Source organism: Seriola aureovittata, chromosome 11 (assembly GCF_021018895.1).
Source record: "Seriola aureovittata isolate HTS-2021-v1 ecotype China chromosome 11, ASM2101889v1, whole genome shotgun sequence".
In the NCBI taxonomy this organism is placed as follows: Eukaryota; Metazoa; Chordata; class Actinopteri; order Carangiformes; family Carangidae; genus Seriola; species Seriola aureovittata.
Genome location: NC_079374.1, coordinates 12677061 through 12694052, shown reverse-complemented (window position 1 = coordinate 12694052; position 16992 = coordinate 12677061). Strand labels below are relative to the sequence as shown.

The 16992-nt window shown below is 37.1% G+C and overlaps 1 protein-coding gene across 2 annotated transcripts in view; it reads right to left on the bottom strand.

The window, feature by feature from the left end:
* The window catches only part of LOC130177548 (glypican-6-like), a 102138-nt gene that overhangs the window by 38928 nt on the left and 46218 nt on the right, over nucleotides 1-16992 (bottom strand). For both annotated transcript variants that reach the window (XM_056389398.1, XM_056389399.1), the window contains exon 6: nucleotides 11317-11482. In XM_056389398.1, coding sequence (XP_056245373.1) covers nucleotides 11317-11482 — 166 coding nt within the window. The remainder of the gene's footprint in view (nucleotides 1-11316; nucleotides 11483-16992) is intronic.

The window sequence follows — 16992 nt, the reverse complement described above, 5'->3', positions numbered from 1 at the left end:
CAATTTTGTTTTTGCCAACACATTTTACCACTAATACCCTGAACAACTGTTGAGAATACTATGGTTTTACATATTTTAAGAGTCAGATCAAACAATGCGGGACAAAAACAATACTGCAAATGTTTGTTTTTGTTGAAATGGTTTAAGGCACAGTTTCCTCAGCAGAAACTGAATCATCTTAATAATTCAGTGGCCTTGATTTAAGTGAAAAGTTGCCAGTGGTCCGGTTTTATAGAACGAAAGTCTCTCTCTCCGCAGTGATTCTTTGCCGAGATGTGGCAGAGGGATCTGTTCCATTGGTTACATGTAGGTTTATTGCTGGGGCACAACACCAGCAAAAAAACTATTTGCAACTGCCAGGATGAACATCCCCTACTGATCTGAGCAAGTCAGACGGCTAAAGCCTCACATTGGCCTCTGCTGAACTTAAAGGAATGACTTGTCATTTTGGAAAATACGCTTATTTGATTTCTGGTGGAGATTTAAATGAGGACCTCAATATTGGTCATATCTGTTTGTTAAATATAAAGCTACTACAGCAGATGGTTAGCTTAGCACAAAGACAAAGAGAAACAGAAGGAACAGCTAGCCAGGCTCTGTCCAATAATAATAAAATCTGCCTGCCAGCAACACATCGTTCACTAATTCACACGCTATTTCTCATTTGTTTAATCCATAAAAAACAAAATAAAATGTAAAACAATTCAGTGTTATACGCTGGAGTACCAGTTGCCAGGCCACCAGCAGGGACACCAGGGAGTTACTGCTCCCAGCAGACTGTGGATTTGTCCAACAGTGTATTTTCTCTGGTAAGGTATCACTTCACGGCCCATAGGAACAGGAAAAATCATGAAAACAATCTGAGAGAGTGCTGCAGGAATGAGTCCTAAAACCTGGAAATAAATTAACATTTTAACACTTTCGGCTCCATCGTCCCGAAGTCTGTGGGTTTTCTTGAATGGGTTTTTGGTTAAATGGCTAAAATAAGGTCTGTGGTTTACAACAGCTCAAGATATTTTCACATTTTATTCTTCGTCATAAAATACATCAGTATATACCCCAGTCATGATTTTTTTAAGCTTTTATATCTCCTACAAGTGGCTAAATGAGACTACAGAGGTTGTCGGATACGTACAACGTCATCACGCTGAACACGAAAACCGATCTATTCACCACCTTTACAGCCTCATCGTGTGTATGCTTGCGCTTTTTGCAAACTATTGCTAACTTTGTCAGAGGAAATGCTTTCATAGAAAAAGTAAGAGCTAAACCAAACTACATATTGGTTTAATAAGTTTAATAGCGGTGATGTTTCATAAGTATCATAAACTTTGGTTTGGCTTTTGGATTATCACAGAAAAGAAGCTCTGTGACAATGTAAAAATCCCATTGGCTTTTTGTCGAGGGAACCAGGGTGACCCTAACTTCTGGCTGGCCTACAAAACCACTTCATCAATAAATCATAGGTAGACTGATGCACTAGTATTAAAAAAATGTCAATGTACTTTTTTGAACAAATTACCCTTATTTTAAAAGGACATGGCTTCTGTATAATTGGCTGGTTTAAGGTTCGCTGTTAAGTGCACCCATGGTGTGTTACACCCTCCTGGTGAAGCTGCTTTTCCTCAGATATAGTTTTAAAGTCATTGTGCTGAAGACAAAGAATTCTTTTTAAGTTTAAAGTCAGATGAGTTTTATCCTAGTTCCAAGAAATTATTGCATCATTTTGTGTGATACATTATGAGACTTTTTGTGTAATGCTATTATAGAATATGTTGAGTGCTGGAATAAGGGAATTGTCTTTTACAGAGGAGCTTTGTATTTACTTAACCTTTTGCCAATGGGTGGTAAAACAAGCCACAAAGATTAGACAGTGCAAATAACCATTAGAAATCCATTTAGCTCCAGAGGTGTGGGTAAAATGGCTTTTACGCGTGTCTGGTCTAAATCATCGCTGTTCAAAAGCATCCATCCTGTAGATGGAAAGTAAGACCTCTCACGGTAAGGAAAAATGCAAGTAGAACAGAGGATAGCGCTAGTTTGCAGGTATGCTTTACACTAATTTTCTTTTAACATTACATTATAGATTGGGCCCCATACAAGCTGAAGACAAAGATGGCAAGTCACATGAGAAATCTACATACTTTATTCCTTTAGATGTGAGTGTCTGCGAAGCTGACATGCCGACTTAAGATCTGTGGCTGCTTGCGAGAGTTCAAGTTTCAATCCAATTTTCAATCCACTGTAGCTCCGTTTGCATAATATGATGAATTATCAGACAAATATCAGATGCAAGGCATTTTAATGTCCTGTTTTTTCTGAGAGGTCATTACGCTGAACAAGCAAAGGTCTAGGGTTGATCAAGAAATGTGTAAACAGTATGCTAGACAATAATTATCTAAACCCATAAATAAGGACTTTCCATGACAAACCAAAGACATTAATCAGCACTTCAAGGGGGAAAAGCCTTGTATTTTAAATGCTACACAAACGCTGATCAAAAAGTGGCATAATTGATTCATGATAGTCCGTAAGAGTAGCGCAAACCATCATCACTAGCTTCTCTGTCTTCATCTATTATGTTGTCAATATAACCCATAATTTCTAGTGGTGAGAATGTAACCAAATACATTTACTCAAGCACTGCAGTAAAGACTTAAAGTACTTTCATGCCACTCTATAGTTTCACTTCACTATATTTCAGAGGGAAATACTGAACTTTTTACTCCAATTATCTGACAGCTGGAGCTAAAAGTTAGGATAAACATTTTTGCATACAAATATCCCATTGTATATACAAGTAAAGTTGAAGCGATAAGGCAATTCAATTAGTCAGTTAGTTGTTTCAATTTAGTGATATATATATATATTATAAATACATACTGTTACTTAAGCAAGAATTTCAATCCAGTACTTTTACTTGTACTTTTTGCAGTGTTGTATTAGTACATTTAATTAAGTAAAGGATCTGAACATTTCCTCCACCACTGATTATCTCATAGGTTACTGCTGTCACAGGTTAATCCGTGGCTCTCACCTTTCACAAAGACTCAAGTCTGCAACTGCAGTTCCATACGCAATTACATTACATAAGTACCGAAGAGAGATACGTTTCTCCTTCACTCGCCCACTCGTGCGCTCTCTGTCTTTCTCTTCCTTTGTCAGATCAGCTGCAGAGTCGATTAAATCTATTTTAAACATTAATAACACTGAATTAGACTCCCACCATATCCTTAATAGAAATGCCTCTTAACTAAAGCCAAGTATTGTCTGAATGACATTCGACTCCCTTTCTGATGAGGGTCACCGGTTGGATGATTTGCATTGGCCCTTCAGATTGGCTCCTGAGCGCACGTTAAACCTGCGTCACCCTGTAGGTGTGAAAGGACTATTAGATTGCTTTAATTATGGTAAAGTGGGAAGTGTGTGTGGTATACGAGTGTCTGAATTTTGTGCTTTTACCAGCATAAGTTCAAAGCATCCACGTGAGCAGAAAATATTTTGGTCTTTGTGTGGTCTGACTTTCAGCCATGGGTTGTCCACTCACAGTGTGTTAGGGAAGATGCTTTTTCCAGTCAATATTTTATTCATGAGGGATTTTTCACAAAGGAAATGATATGTTGCTAGCTTGAATTTTCACAAACAGTGAGGTTGTGGCTGGCTCCAATTACCAAGTGAAACAAATCACCTAATTAAAAAGAAATGAGCAGATAGAATCGATGCAGATCACTTCCAGTGTGGTGACACGTCTCTCCAGAGAGAACAGTAACAGGCTGTAAACACCAATCCAACAAGATGGCAAGTAAAACTGCGGCACACGCAACCAGTTCAGTTAAAAAGTACTTTAAGCAAGCAGCAAGTCTCGGTGTGAATACTGTGAAGGTGCAGGAGGAGAAGTTCCATCACAGGTGTCAACTACGTGTCAGCGCAAAAAAATAATGATAATGAGCTGTGGGGTGCAAACTGCAGAGGACAATATTCATCACCACAGCATGTGACTGATATTCAAATCACCTGAGAGGAAGAAGACATCAATTTATGCAGACAGCTTGATAAATAACATCAAAAATGGTTAAAAACAGCCTGCTTCAGAACATTCCTCAACAAAAAGAACAGCCAACCAGAAGAGTTGTTTTTAAACAACGCGAAGACAAGCAAACACTGTCAGAGTGATCATCTTTAAACGGATATCCAGTGATTTATGCAGAGAGCGTAATGCTCCATATATCCCAGAGGATTCGATGCGTGGGTCCTGCTTATGTTCAGTGCAGAGTTCTCAGGTGCGGTGAACAGACTGACAGCTGTTCATCAGCACCTCCATGCTTAAGATAATTCATGTCGTTAAAATCTAATCCAGCTCTTAATCTCATCAAATTGCACATGTACCGCTTTTTGAAATGCATCTTTATAAGGATATGCAGTGCAGAAAAAAAAAGTTGCACTTATAGTCATCTCTAAACCAAGCTCTGTTATTTGCAGTGAATTCACTGCAAGAATCAAAAGAATATAAAAAAAAATATATATATAAAAAAAACTATAATTAGCATCTGTTTCCATCATTAATGCACTGAGCAAGTCTTGTGATTTGGAGCAGAACAGGGAGAGGTCAGCAAGGATTTGTTCTCCAGTGGGAGCGAATGGATTAGAGACTGGCTACTCAGCAGAACCCATTTAATCTACTGTATGATTTATTTTGGATTTGACTCAGTGTAACATTAAGGAAGAAATACAGATTATAGTGTGACATTCTAGCTCTATTTAGCTGATGTTCATGTTATGCTCATTATGGCAGCTGCATGAACAAATCTTAACTCTACTTAGATTAATATTACAAATTAGATGACCCTCGGGAGCTAAAGCTATATATTAGTTCCATGAACAGCACCTTTCAAAATAGTGGTCATATTCTTATTTGCTTGTCTAAAATATGGACGATGCCTTTTGATCTAGGGTTGCTGGTAGTGAAAACTTATAAGATCTCTTCGCCAAGATGCATATGCATACAGTATGTCACATGAATATAAATACAGAGGAGTGAAGCGATTTAGAATGGCAATTTTTCCATCATTTATTGTACACTGGCTTCAACAACAAATAATTAATTTCAGAGAAAGTGGAACAACAAAAGCAAAACAGCAAAAAAAAAAAAAAAAAAAGAGAGAGATCCTTGAACCATTATTATTTTTCTACTGCTGTGAAAGTGCAGTACAGACACAGAAAACTGGCAAATAAATCCAAAGACGTTTCACATTTCTGGGGAATATATAGCCGTGCAGCTGCTCTTCATACACACACATCTGTTTCAGTTTCCCTCTGGCAGTGCCACAGCAGTCTGACAGTCCCTTTTCCTTTCACACTTATATAATGGATAAATGAAGGTGAGGACTTGGTTAATGTGAACTGGTGCATGTTTTTTTTTTTTTTTTTTTTTTCCCAGTTCAAGTTCTGTCACAAGTTAGAATCTATTTAATCAGAGGGTGTTATTTCCTGAAAGTGGAGTCGTGCGGTGAGAAGGTGTTGTAGGGAAAAATCATTGCTATCAGGTGCACAGCTTCCAGGTTTAAAGGATTTCTTACTCTTTGGTTGGATTAGTTTTCCCCTCCCCAATATCTTGTCTCCTCTGGTCAGTGGAGCAGGTATATGATGTTGGTCTGAATGGATGCCACAGGAATCAAGATGAATATCTTAGCTCCAAGTCGGTGTCGGCTCTGAAGGACTCTTTTTTTTCCCCCAATGTCTCTCAAGCCGAATCTTTTTCTTTTTAAGAGAGCTAGTATAACCCATTTTATTTTGCACATTATATGCGAATGAAGCCAAAATGGCTACCTACCATTTCTGAGAAAAAACAATCCATTTATACAGTATGATATCATACTGTATAAATGGATTGGGGTTTTTTTTGTTATATATATATATATATATATATATATATATATCAATCATACTACTCATGTATATGACATTACATATTACACTAACCTGTCTGTCTGTCCGTAACATAAAAGCTTTCCTGACAATTTAACACCGAGAGCCAAGTCAATACCTTATTCGTGGTTAGACCTTAAGCTAATTGAAAATCTTTCATCCTATAATGAGCATGAAATGTCAGCGCCAAAAGATATAGAACTGGCATTTAATCTACACCCAGGAACAATAATCCTATTGACAAGAGTTCTGATAAAGACAGAATGAACATTGCTCCAGGATTAATGGCGGAAATGCAAAGTTGACAAATTCAAGTGAAGCAGTGTCCAAATTTCATTCTTTGTTAATGGAGGAAATGAAGAATGAAAGACATTTGAGTTGGTTTGTATTAGCAAACCACAATCTCTCTTAGTGACTCTTCATTGTATACAGTGTATTGTGATGTATTAATAAAGACACACAGTGTTTGAGTTTGCTGCGTGGGTTTTCTAATGCAGTCCAAAGAAATGCAGGTTTACTGAACCTTGGGTTGTCTGCAGGACAGGACAAGTGGCTTTGAAAACAGATGGATTGAAATTAATATTGCAATATATACAGACAAACTTACAAACAGACTGGTAAGATTAATATGCTGCTCAGCCTGTTGAAAATGTAATTATCAGACAGGCTGTTACAGCTTGGTGCCCTGTTTACTTTGTTAACTGTTTGTTGAATGTAAGCTCTGACAGGTGTTTCTTAGCAACCAAATTTGGATATTAGTGGGTTTCAGAAACATCAGAAGCAACAGCAATAGTACAGCTGCAGTATTTTATTTTGGGACAGTGTTATTCTACTGGCTTTATCAGCACTAGATCTTTTTTTAGTTTTGAAGATATTCTCTTATGGTGGTAACTGATTTTTTTAATTAATGATTATCAGAAAATATTAACATATAATATTCTATAGTTCAAGGTGATGTCTTTCAGATTTCATGTTTTGTCTGACCAACAGTGCAAAACTCAAAGACATTTAGTTAACAATGACAGAGAAAACCAGCAAATTGACATTTTGGAGTGGCTGCAAACACATACTTGATTAATCAATTACCAAAAATTGTTGCAAAATTCTTTTTGGTTGACTAATTGATTAATTGTTTCAACACCCACATCAGTACAACTGGCAAAAATGATGTATTTGAGTATTTTCTTTGTGTTGCATTCGTTGTTGGAAACCTAATATTGTACAGTGGGGTCCACAGGTCTGGCATCACTTAATAGGAAAGTGGTCGCAGACTTTTAGTACATGTGCATAAAAAGACATGATTTTAGAGTAACAACACATACAGAGGTTGTGATATTAATTCTGGGTCCCACCTGTAAGAGTTAGTGAACCAGTTCATATTGGTATCAGATCATGAAATATTGTTCAGTGTGTTGGATGTTGTGTCCATCTAGTAAAAGGTGACTGTTTAAGTACAATGACCCCACTAAGTGTGGTGCAGCTTGCAAAATACAACACTGATTGTCGAAATATTCCTATCAAAAGGTCAGCAGAGCAGAAACGCACCATTATCTTCCATCTACCACTCTACAAATTGACATTCACTGCAATGAACTTGCTGTGCTAATGTTGGTGCATCAGTTATAGAAATATTAGACAACCAAACTATCTCACAGTGGATAAATGAAATATTGTTTTGAAGTTCAACGATTATAGAGCTACCATGATGGATTTCCGGCACGTTTAATTTTTTTAATTCAGTAAAAAGGAAAACACAGCAGGAGTCAAATTTGTGTGTGTGAGTGGAAATGTTTGTAATTCTTGTGATGGACTGGTGACCTGTTGAGGCATTTTCCCTGACTTTTACCAAACGCTATAACAAGTTCCAGCACCACCCCCACCAGAAAAGGTCATGTGCTGTTATCATAACACATCACAAGATGCTCTATCTATAATGTTCTGCTGATATGCAAGCTAAATGAAAGCTCAGCTAAGTGTTGACCTAAAATGACAATTAATTCAACTGTAAATTAGAGTGCATTGAGGGAAACTAAATGTTAATCAAATAGAATGTAAATAATAATGGATTTGTGTGAGCAAAGGCAACTGCAAAGTGAAAACATTGAGATTCCTTTTGTCAAATGCAGGTATCTCAGCCTGACTGTAAGGCAGTGGGCTAACATGCAGGTGTTATCATTTTCTGACTAAATTAGTTTGACGTAATATGATTAATAAATAAATACCAAGCATTCCAGATTGAAGGCGATGTTACATATTACACGCAAATTTCCAACATGCCCTTTGGTGTCTGGAAAGATGGAATGAGGCAGCGTGTCATTCAGTTAAGGACTTGATGAACAGGACAAATGTATTGTTTTGCAACAAGATTGTCCAAATGACTAAATATATCGTGAATTACATCCTCCTCATATAGCAAGGTTATCATTTCGTAAAACAATTAGGGATATAGAGTCGGCTTTAAAGCTAAACCTGCATCAAGCTGTTGTTTCTTCCTCAGTATTTGCCAATTTGGTTTAAACTGTGGGGATGTTTAAACACAAACTACATTCAAAACTTCCACAGCATGCTTAAATACTATCAGATGTTCCTCCAGACCACCAATGTCTTGTGAATCCCTTGGAATCTGCACCAGTTAATGCTTCTGCTGTGTTAAGCTCAAAGAAGTGTTTGCTTTTATTCCCACTTGTGGGTGGTGCTTTGCTCCACACTTCCGTCTGACAATACAATGATGCACTGGAAGACAACATGACTAAATTCCAGAGTATGCGACGGAAAGCATACTGGAGACCACTGGAATTTGCATATGTGGCCTTTCAGATGTCGAGGGTTTTTTGAGTTCATTAATGTGGCTTTACACTGCACTACACCCCTGCTTTTAGGGAAAAGTTCCCCTACATGACACAAGCCAGCATCTGTCAGTCTTGTCGTTTTCTCCTGCCGCACTGCAGCTGCTCTGCCCTGCTCTAGTTGTACACATAGAGCCGTTCAGGCCACCATGGATAATATGTGAAACAGATCTGCTTCAGTTCCACTGCATGTATCCTGGTATCCTGTGACTGGTTGTTTTCTATTGTTTTGCAAAACAAGCAACATTACCCCCGGCCTAATAAACTGTTACCAAAACATTGGCTCTCATAAAGAGTGATATGCTCTGATAGACATTAAATATGTATATATAATTCTGTAAGATATATATATATTCCATTATGCATCTGCTCTTTTTTTTTTTTTTAGACATCTCTGTTAAGACCATTGCAGGTGAAAGTCCTTACTGTTGTCTTCAGAGTCTACATGAATCAATTGCGTCTTTAAAGCTTCATTAGGAGATATTTTTGCTAATAACATTGAATCAAATAACTACTTGTAGTGTCAAAAGTGTTGGTAGTGCTGCAGATCCCAATAAGAATCAACACTCCACCCTGAAGCTCTTTGCAGCTTTCACCTTCTTTGAGCCGCTCATTGTTTTGGTTCGCTGGTCCATATAGTCCCAGTGGCTCTCACAAAGACTGGCACAAAACTTTGTGCAGCTGTATCAAGGTCACAAGCTTATACAAGCTTGATGCATACTACATGGCCAGTATAAAATGGACAAGTGCCAAAGATGACGAGGGACTGATGAGAAGGGCCGAACATCAAGCAGGCCAAACTAGAGCTAAAAGGGGAGTGAAAGACATTTGGGGGGTGGGGTGTTTTTTCAAGAGGGATGTAATTAGATCTCTCTGGGATCTGATTTGACTGCTAAGTGTGCTGACTTGAGAGAAACAGTTTCTGGAGAATCTTCACCAGCATTATTAGGACTACAAACATAAGTTTTTTTTTTTTACCAACTTAAATCTGAAACACAAACCTCTGACGCCATTATCACTCCGCTAGCTACTTTTACGACCAAATTGCTAACGGTCAAGTGTGGCTTTATATGATGGTTGGGGTTAGCTGGTTGCCCCCATATCACATTTCAGTCATTTGACGTGTCATTTCATGGCATGCCATTTGACTAACCCCTAACCTTAACCGAAATGGCATTAAATGACATACAAAAACTTAAGATGTATGCAAACATGAAATGCGAGATGTCCCTGAAAGTGGCGTGGTATTTAAGTGCAGTCCCATGATAACAAAGAACACATTTGACTGGATAAATTTGTGAATGCATCTAAATGTGCCTAGAAAGAAATATTATATAAATATAGAGATATTTCAATGTGTTACAGGAAGGGAAAAAAGGCATTTTGAAATATAAATGCAACAAAATGCTTTTTTTTTTGTCAGAAACAACTAGAGCTCCTCCTTCTATTTGTCACAGCAGCCCAGTCACATTTTCACTGTCACTGCTCTAGTTCAGTCCTACACGATGAGCCTATCTAACTGACAGCAGGAATCATCTGTGTAACGCATTCTATGAAACATTACATAAATATATAAATATTACATTCATGTTTGTATTCTTTGTCTCTGAGCTGAACAAGTTCCCATTGAACTTCCCTTCACAAAACTTGACACTCCCCGCGGTGCACTTCTGCCCTATTACAAGTCCCCATTTAGCCCAGCAGGAGAGCAGAATCCCATGAATAAAACCTTTTCATGCAGGAAAATATTGATGGAAGAACAACAAATAAAGCACCTTTTTTTTTTTTATCTGAGGGCCCAACATGTGTCAATGAAACTGATGTTGTCAGACTATGACAACAACACAGCCTTAGCTGTAACCGCTCTTAAAATAGAAAGTCAAACATGACACATTGATTTGTGTAATCCTGCATACTTAAAAAGTTAACATTTTGTTAGTTAGTTACATACATTACTTATGTAATAGTTACACACATTCAGTTTACATAGGGCCAAAAGAGACACCAAATACCATGGAAACACAGAAGGACCATTATAATTTGAATCATATAAACAAGTTGATAACTAATTGTGAAATTTAACTTCAGTCAAACCAAATGAATTAAGACAGATTATTTATCAAGTCATGAATTCCTAATATATTCAAATGATTATGGCCTGTTGTTTACTTCCATAAAACATTAGCCTCGAAGTGCCCAAACCATTGTGTTTAGTGTTTCAACACTAAGGTGTTTACTCTCTAATGAGCAAAAAAAAGAAAGAAAGAAAAAAAAAAAAAAAAAAAAGGTATGAACTACAAATATTTGTGTCAGTTAACTTCTAGTTACTCCATTTGGTGTAAACGTCTTGCAGCTATTGCTGATCTCACCAAACGCCCCAGTCTGCAGCAAAAATGTATAAAAGCGTAAAGCAGTAGGGTGGAAACTGACTCTATACCTGTCATTGCGAGTGCTTATATGTGACTTTCCTTGCTTATGACATCCATTGGAGGTAAACACCCAGACATACATATATAGATAAAAAAAACATCTAAAAAGGACTTACCAATGTACTGGTTCCACTCTGGATCCAGGTCAGCTTGATTGGCCAGGCAGCCCTTCATGACATTCAGGCAGTAGTTCTTACAGGGTTTAACTGCTGGCATGCCCTGACAAAAAGGGCAGTACAGCATCTTTGTCAGCGCTCGCATGCATGCTGGAGTGCTGCTTACCTGCAGGGACACAGAGTGTGAATTAGCATCTGGACAGGCCCTATGAAATCCATGATCATTTTATTCATATTCTGTCACTTGTCAACAGTTACATGGAAGATTTGAATTCACCGTTTTTCATTTTCTCCTCTATTCAAATTATTTTGCCTTGCCTGAACGCACCACAGTTGAGTTTTATCAGAATACTATGGTCAAAGTATTATTTTGTAAAAACCCCTTCATCAAAAAAAGTGCAAAAAGCACATTCAGAAATGTCACAAGAGCCTAAACGAGAGAGTTCAAAAACTTTTATCACAATGACTGTCAATCACAACAAGTGTGTGATCATTACCAGATCATTTGCCCTACATTTAAAGGGCAAAATTAAATAAAAACAAATATTCATTTGCCTACTCCTCAGCCACATTTGGCTGTCAAGCGTTTTTTATGAGTTACTCCTCTTTCTGTATTTGTCATTTCCCTGATTTCACAAACAAAAAGGATGTGATGTTACTGTGTGACAGGTGGAGTTTGAAGATGGTGGTAAGGCCTCATTAGTCATCAAGTTATAAACAAACATAAAAAAAAATATATATATATAAGTGTGTTTTTTACAGATAATCACTCCACAGCAAAGACATTTGGTAAATCATCATAATATGCACCTCACTTTAAATTAGCCACTATTTTGGCTTGTCAGACAGAAAGTGTACATAAGCAATAGGCTAACAATTGCAGACAATAGGCCTTAAAAAGTACAACACAACTACACACTGAAATATATTATTGTGTTGTAGTGACTGAATTAATGTATAAGAACTGAAGCAGATAGTTAATAGAGTAGCTCTGTTCACGTCTCTCTCAAACCAGCTTTTGCTTTAAACTTCCTGACCACTGAGATCTCACACCTTTTAAATAGAGCATGAACTTGTTTTTTTTTGTTTGTTTGTCTAAAATATCAATCAGACAGTCAAAGCACCTTTAAAAGAGGATTATTTAAATATTTCAAGAATATGTTTAAAAGTATAAATGCACTGTTACACAAAATGATTTAGTAAAATACTTAAACTTATGTCTTTCTGAACATGATCAATATTACCACAGATGTCTCACTTAACAGCTCCTTCGACAGATCTATCTTACTACAGCATCTCAGTTCACAAGTCATAAATACAACTGGAGGCATATTCATTTGGTTTTTGGTCAGAAACATTTGAAGATTATCTTAGTGGGTGGAAGTTAAATTGATCCATTAGCCACAATTAGATTCATCGTGCATTTGAAGAGGGTGAAAAACAATTAAAGTGCATAATTATGAAGTTCAGCAATCAACTGCAGTATTAATTGAGTGCTTCAGTGTTGTTTTCTTAATCCAAAAAGCTATATCCCCACTTAACAATGTGCAGAACATGGAACACTTTTCAAATGTTTTCCAGGCAGACTAATAACCGTAAGTAGGATGTGCAGATGTAGATATACTTTTGCCTTTTTAGGGAGAAGACAAATTAGAAGAATTTGCAGCTTAATTCGACACTGTGGCACATGAAATGAAGGGTGCTAATTACAAGCATCCAGTTCATTCAGGTTCTTTTTCTTTTCTTTTTTTTGAAAAAGCTCAAGCTTTGGTGGATGAGCGAGTGTTGTATGCCTTTTAGACATTTTTTTTAGCCTATTTATTGTAAATAAAACTGACTCGACTTGACTGGTGTGACTTGAACAGACTGTGGGTCACTTTGGTGAACAGCTGGGATTTGCACAAGCTATAGAGAAATTTTTTTATGTCTCATTCTGGAGGAATTGTGATGGTGAAGAAATACCCACAGAACAAACTACTGGACAAAGCTGACTACTGGCTGGATCAGCTGTTCTGCTGTATTATATCCAAAGTGCAAAATCTTATCAATGTTTTGCCTTGTGTAAGCTAGTATGGTGGCATTTGAGATAGCAAATACAAGCCTGACTGCATGACCTACTAAAACTGATTTTATTACATGATTTTTGAAGAGCATGCAGCACTCAACATTCTTACTCTCTGCACTGAAATGCTTACACTCTGAAGCCCTGTCAAGATGTTTGAAATGAAAGCTCCTGGGTCACAGCTAATGGATTTTTTTTCCTGTGTTCCATCAAGCACCAACAAGCGTCTTATTAAACATCTTTCATGCTCAAAATCTGCCTTTTAATACTACACCCCAACATGCCATGGAAGCACTTATTAATGTCTCACTTCCTTAAAAAAAATAAATAACGACATTCTAAGCACTAATACTGCAGTACTGAGGATTCTTGATGGCATTTAACTCTATGTTGTTATTCTATAGTGGATGGATTCACTTATTGTAAGTTTCTTTGGACTAATGGATGTGCTACATTGATGTAATGTAAAAGTATGAAGAGGAGAAATTCCTACCACATTTTATTGCCATCTAGCTTGTGTGAATGCAGGGCAAGCTGGACACAAAACAACATAGGGTTTCTTGTATGAAAATTAAGACATGATACACTTAAGGAGTTGAGTATCAAAATGAAAGCTGACTGTAACTGCAGGGTGGGGAAATTAATTTCTCAGTCTTCAAGAGGAAACCTGTATCATAGTTTCGATCAAAATGATTCATCCCCCTTGACCTGCAAGACATTTTTGTAATGTTATGAAAATTTAATGAAAACATATCAACGAAGGCCTTGTTAAACTAAGATACTTTAATAATGCATTTTTGAGTGATTTTTGGGAACCCAATGTTGATCTTACTAATGGTGCAAAAGATAAATTACAGTTCTCCAACTTTAACGCCGTGATAGTCGTTTTGTCCCTACTCTCGAACACGACACATAAGGGCGTACCAGCAGCAGGCTTACCAGACCTTTGTCGTCATGGTTACATTAATAAATGTGTAGATATGGTCGCGGATCGGTCATGGTTTGGTTAGGTTTAAGCACAAAAACTACATGTTTAAGGTTTAGGAAAACTGGTTGTGGTTTGGGTTAAAAAAAAAAAAAAGTATTTCCTTAAGGGTAGAGGACCTTCATCGTCATGGTTACAATCATAGAAGTCATGGTTACAAACAAACAACATCAACTATCGGTTTCACATGGGAGACAAACTGGGGTCTCCTGTGTGAATATCCTGTGTTTTGTCAACCCGTGCATCCACCCCAATATCTCCTCCGAACCTAACGTGGACTTTTCTCACTCTATGTTACAAGACTTGCTTCTCTGCTCCCATCTAGCTCGAGGTCAACTAACAATAAAACAATAACTGTGGGTCATAATACAGGACTGGTCCAGATGAACTGTGGGCTTGTTTTTTTTTTTTTGCAGGACTGTCTCCAATTTTCTCTAAAAAGGCCCATTAGCATCATAATTATTACTTATTATAATATTTTGTTGAGCATCCTTCAACCTTCATGACCTCCAATACTCGTCTCGGAGAGTTTCTCACAAACTTCTGACACCTCTCTTTTAGTATTTTAGCCCAGTCTTCATGTGCAAAAGCTTTCACCAGCTCACTAATTTTTCCATGCTGCCACTGCTTTCTTTAAATACCAGCAAAGATTTTCAAGTGACTAAGATGGCCAACTAAGGACATTCCAGAAACAATTCCTAAACTAAACTTTGGCCATTTACTATATATCAGCTTCAATTTAAGGACTGAGTGCACCACATTCTTTTTGATGCTGGTGACAAGGTCAAGTTAACCAGTTGCTGCAGCAGCAAAACACCCCAGCAACAGGTCAGATAGCTTTGGGGTTAACACATACTACTGATCCATGGCTCCAAACAGTTCCAGTTTAGTCTCATCACTCCATTTAAAAAAAAGACTCCTATAACTGGACGGGCCAATCCACATTTTTTCTTCCACATTCAAGTCGAGTTTTTATGTGCTTTTTGGTCAAGTATGGAATGAGACAAGGTTTCTGGGCTTGAAGTACTTGCTTGTTTAGTGTTCTCCATATAGTCTGATACTGACAGATACTTCTGTTCCTGCCTTCATCAGGTCCTCGTGCAAGTCGTTGGCAGTAATTGGACTTTTTTTCTTAGCTGTTGTTTTCAACTGTCTGATTCTCCCTTGAAAAATTTTGCTCTTTCTTCCACGCCCAGGAAGATTTGCTGTTGTACCATGAGGTTTAAACTTGTGTATGATTCTGCCAACCATGTCTCTTGGAACTTGAAGTGTCTTGGAAATCTTCCTGTAATCACTGACTTTTTGGAGTAATGAAGGAATTTCTTCTCTTTGCTTCTGAGACGGGTCCTTTATCTTTGCTAGGTTTGTTACTCAGCTTGGCTGCATAGACAGGATTTATATCCATATCACAGTTGAAGCAAATTCAGAGCCATCATACCTTTCCCAAAAGCTTAATTGTCTTCTGCAATAATTTGATAGCTTTACATACTAGCAAATGATTAAAAAAACATCAACATTAGACATTACACTTTAGATAGGGGTTTAATAATTATGACATGGCTATGTTACAAAAAGCCCTGCTACCCTGAGCGATCAAGTTCCATTCATTATCAATATAATTATACCACTCAACTCATGAGTGTCATTTATAAAAAATATCATCAGGAAACCTCTGTTATATAAACCCTTATACACTCAGCAGGGTTGAATAAATTAGATTGTAACTGTATGCACACAGGCAAAACAACAAGATTGTTGTGGTATTGTTGCTAGGCAACAACTAATTCAGTTGATAATTAGCTCTTAATTACTCAGAACATGTTATTTAATCAGGCTTTAGTTGTTGTACAGCTCCTCTGTAGACATGACATGTGACTATGCCATCTGCAGTATTATCTGTGCTGCCTAGATGAGTATGATTTAGCTACAGCCAAATATACTGTGGTAAAGCACCATGTGTCACACAAGTAGCTGGTCACGGATCATGAAAATTATAATGAAATCATAGCAAAATCAGAGATCTTCATCTGCACTGCCACATCTCTAGTTATTAAAGTGAATACTAACAATGTTGTAAAGCAAGTTGTTCCTATAAGAATGAGATGACAATTACAAAATCCCACCTTAAACAAAAAGATTAAAAAACATAAGCCATGCTGCATGAATAGTAAAAGTAATAGTTCCTTATTCATTTAATTTGAAAAAACCCTCGTCCTTCATCATGAATCATCTTATTAATTAGTAATATAGTGGCATTTCAAAGTGTGAGATAATATTAATGATATTTTATCATGTCAAATCTCCACACTCTAATAACTTTCAAATACTAATAAACAGCAGCAGCAAGTGAGCACATGGATTAACTAATTTTTTTTTTTTTTGCATTAATTTGTATAAAACACATCTACACCTTTGCATGTATCAGATACCGTGTCATCTTGCTATAGTGAGTGCACTCCGATTAATAAATGTGTTCTTCTTTTTTTGCTGCCCATATGAGAATTTAAATGTTCTAAGAATCAACAACCAGACAAATAATTAGAAGACTTTAATCACTTCAGATAAACAGAGGCAGATGTACTGTTTGGGTAATGATCTGGAATAAGTTTGAGCTTTGTTTGTGAGACGC